General features: G+C 39.8%; 1 protein-coding gene across 1 annotated transcript; it reads right to left on the bottom strand.

Annotated features, from left to right (window-relative positions):
• Window positions 1-1,552: 1,552 nt before the first annotated feature.
• On the bottom strand, window positions 1,553-3,343 carry si:ch211-149b19.4 (uncharacterized protein LOC100149596 homolog). Its single transcript, XM_048178926.1, has 7 exons — window positions 3,137-3,343; window positions 2,899-3,042; window positions 2,652-2,813; window positions 2,524-2,559; window positions 2,311-2,340; window positions 2,181-2,219; window positions 1,553-1,914 (listed from the first exon to the last, which is right to left on the bottom strand). Exons 1-7 carry the CDS (start codon window positions 3,278-3,280, stop codon window positions 1,690-1,692), a joined length of 780 nt encoding a protein of 259 aa, XP_048034883.1. The 5' UTR covers window positions 3,281-3,343; the 3' UTR covers window positions 1,553-1,689.
• Window positions 3,344-3,925: the final 582 nt, after the last annotated feature.

Genomic DNA, 3,925 nt, shown 5'->3' with positions numbered 1-3,925 from the left:
TTATTATCAATGTTGAAAACAGTTGTGTACTTTTTTTTCAGGATTCCTTGATGAATAGAAAGTTCAAAAGAACAGCATTTATCTAAAATAAAGTTTCTGTAATTTTTTACACTAACGTTTAAAAGTTTGGGGTCAGTAAGATTTTTTTTTTTTTTTTTTTTTTTTTTAAGAAATTAAAGAAATTAATACTTTTATTCAGCAAGGGTGCATTAAATCGATCAAAAGTGACAGTAAAGAATTTATAATGTTACAAAACATTATATTTCAAATAAACATTGTTCTTTTAAACTTTATATACATCAAATAATCCTGAAAAAAAATATTGTACACAAATATTTTGTACAATTATACACATTAAATGTTTCTTGAGCAGCAGATCAGCATATTAGAATGATTTCTGAAGGATCATGTGACACTGAAGACTGGAGTAATGATGCTGAAAATTCATCTTTGATCACAGGAATAAATTACTTTGTCAAATATATTTAAATAGAAAACAGTTATTTTTAATTGTAATAATATTTCACAATATTACTGTTTTTACTGTATTTTTAATTAAATAAATGCAGCCTTGGTGAGCAGATGAAACTTCTTTTAAAAACATTAAAAATCTTAGTGGTTCCTAACTTTTGGACTGTACTGTATATATATTCACATACGTACACTTACACACACACTCACACTCCAAGCCAAAAATGGCAAAATATTTAATAGTCAACCATTTTAATCATTTTAAGCCGTGTGGGTAAACTGCAGACAGCTCTTTACAGGAGAAGAGTCAGTGTTTTCCACTCAACGTTAGTGGCTTCAAACAGTTCATGAGCAGCTGAAAAATGTCTCCCAGTTTAATCTGAGAACAAATATTCACTGTAGGGTTCAGATCTGGACTCTGATCAGGACAAAACACGAGTTCTTGCTTGTTTGGACAGGAGCAAAAATATCATCCGATCATTAATCTTTTAGATAACTTTTCATTTGTGGGAAGCAAGTTATTCTGCAATATTCTCCTGTACTGTGAAGCATTAAATGAAGCAGTTCACCAACACCAGCGGCTGGAAAGAGATGCATTTATTATTGCATTTCTCAGCAGATTTTCACAGACTCGTATATAATGTGACCCATATTCTGTCTTTGATGCTTTTCTGAGACAGCAACGACTTTTTAAGTAGTGCTTAAATTGTTAATTTCCTGACCAATAATTTGTGGAGAATTAAAAGCTTAGTGTTTAGCCATTTTGGACTTGGCACATAATTATTTATTTTCGTCCAGCAGTGTGTATGTATGTGTGTGCGTGTGTGTGTGTGTGTATTATATATATACATATATATATATAAGGTTTATACGCAGATTAGATTTAGGAAACACGATGACTGTTGTCACAGGAAAGAATTTCATTACAATAATCTGGATCTTAGAAGAAAACTATCATTCAGTCAGTTGTGTTGAAACGATTGAATAAGATAATCTGAGCTGAATAATGAGAGTTCGTCTTCTGTAGAGCTGCTTTATAGTTGAAATTAAAGTTGTAATTATAACTGAAATTGATTCCAACTGTTTTAAAGCACCTGTATTGTATAAATCAGTACAAAACAGTTTCCACAATTAACTGAATAACGTTACATTTTCTGATATCAAATAAAAGAGAGAGAGAGATCTGTGTTAAATGGACATCTCTCCTCTGGTGTCTCCTCAGAGTCCCTTCTTTCTCAGAATGTCTGTCCGTGTCGCTGTTTCTGTGGCCAGAGTTTTCCCCAGCTGCCCTTGAGCGTCCGGCGGAGCAGCAGTCTCCAGGGCGGAGGTGGTGACCGGGACGTGGAGGTGTCCTGGGTCGGGAGCGGGAACGGGAGCGGGAGCGCTGCCCTCCATCACACCCATGTTGGGCGATTCCACACGGACGGGAACCATATAAACCACCTGAGAAAACCAGACGCGGATCATGAGCTGCAGTCACATCTGGAGCAGTTTCCATAAACCATCAGAAATCACGTGCGTCAGGTCAAAACTGAAGCTCTCAAAAATAAAATCACAATGATTGCTTCGTGTGATAAACAGAGATGATGTACACTAAAAGATTTTCTGCTAATTATCTGCTCTTGTGCTCCACAGAAGAAAGAAAGTCTTCCTGGGTTTAAAGTGTGTGTGTGTGTGTGTGTGTGTGTGTGTGTGTGTGTGTGTTTTACCTGAGCAGCATCTCCTTCCTCTGAGCTGCCTGAGTCTGACTGAAATACAAATAAAGCAATATCTTAAATCAGTTTGTAAGCAGATTTTTTTCCTTTAATCTGTGATGAAATTTTGCGAACATATACTTACAATTACAGCCTGCTGGACAAATGAATACACCTAAAACACACAAGAAACATAATGAACCTCTACAAAGACACATTAACACATTAAATGGCTTTGTGTGTTCTGCTAAAATAAATTTTGTGAGTTTTGACTTTTAGCTTGATTTACAAAATGAGAAAATGTCTAATGAAAGGAGACTGCAAAATGATTAAAGGAATAAAGGAGTCATTCATTGACCTGCAGAGGGACATTTGAGGGGATGAAATTCGACATCTGCAGGGAAAGAGCGAGGAATCAAGAAACACATCAGGACAGAACAGGGTCCAATACTGCGAAAGGGCATTTAAAGTCGAGTTGTTCTGTACCTGCCCCTGCAGAACTGGAGCCTCAGACGGGAACTGGTGAAGAATAGGGGCGGGGCTGGGGGCGGGGCTGTGGGAGGGGCCGGGGGAGGGGCCACGGCCTGGCTCCGGCTGGAGAAATGCGCTGTTTGCATTCAAAGGCTTGGACAAACTTTGCGAACTGATCTGCACAGAGAATCACCAGTGAAGGAGAGCAGCAGAAAGAGTTAAAATCTACATTCGTGTCCTTTCGGTTCCTCTCGACGCTCACCTTACTGCTGTCCGCCTGTGGAGTTTGGTTGTGTTGTGTGTTTCTCTCAGTCGTGGTCACTGGTATCAGAAGCATCTGAGGTCCGTACGCTCCCGTCCCCGATACTGGATACAGCAGGAGATTGAAGCCTCCGAGAACTGGGAACTAAACACACACACACACACACACACACACACACACGATCATTTACACGCGTTTCTTTAGCAGACACTGCAGTATCTGAGAGTCTCTCACACACCTGCTCTGTAGTCAGAGGAAAGATTCCCCACACACACACCATCAGTAAAATCTTCTGCATTTGTTCAGATCTGTAGAACATCATGATCCCGTCTGAAGCGCTCTGATCTCGCAGGTGTGAGCAGGTGTTCAGGAGCAGCTGCATTTAAAGAGCAGACGCAGACGCGCATCATGCCCGAGACGCTCTGTCACCACTCTCACACACACACACACACACACACACACACACACACACACACACACAGGCGTTGTTTCAGGAGGACTTTACATCAATTAAATCAATTACAGCTCTTGAAAATGTTTTAAGCACACATTAACAGATCACACGCACTTTTTCAAAAATAAATACAGTTTCATGTTTTTATGATTTGAGTGATGAATGTTTACAGTTACATTATAGAGGTTGAAACTGAACACACACACACACACACACACACACACACACACACACACACACACACACACACGCACACGCACACACACACACACACACACACACACACACACACACACACACACACACACACACACACACACACACACAGACTGCAGATAATCTTTGAAATAACAGCTTGTTTCTTTGTCTGTCTGTAGCATGTGTCATGTGTCTGAATACGTAAGACACACACACACACACACACACACAGTACTGCAGTATTATGTTCAGTGTGTCTTTAGCGTCCTCCTGTGGTCCATCAGCGTCGCTGACCGATGACTGCTGACCACACCAGAGACACACAGCAAAGAACGCAGAAAGACAGACACAAAAACACACATTAAAGGACACAGT

This window comes from Megalobrama amblycephala, linkage group LG24 (assembly GCF_018812025.1).
Source record: "Megalobrama amblycephala isolate DHTTF-2021 linkage group LG24, ASM1881202v1, whole genome shotgun sequence".
NCBI lineage: Eukaryota > Metazoa > Chordata > Actinopteri > Cypriniformes > Xenocyprididae > Megalobrama > Megalobrama amblycephala.
This window is presented reverse-complemented; position numbering and strand designations above follow the sequence as displayed.

Bases quoted from the DNA above. Each gene is read 5' to 3' on its own strand.
- si:ch211-149b19.4 (XM_048178926.1), bottom strand. From the start codon at position 3,280: ATGCAGCTGCTCCTGAACACCTGCTCACACCTGCGAGATCAGAGCGCT. The intron at 3,043-3,136 runs GTGTGTGAGAGA...GTGTGTGTTTAG, and splicing joins TTCCTCTGACTACAGAGCAG to TTCCCAGTTCTCGGAGGCTT. The intron at 2,220-2,310 runs GTAAGTATATGT...TTTGTATTTCAG, and splicing joins TTGTCCAGCAGGCTGTAATT to TCAGACTCAGGCAGCTCAGA.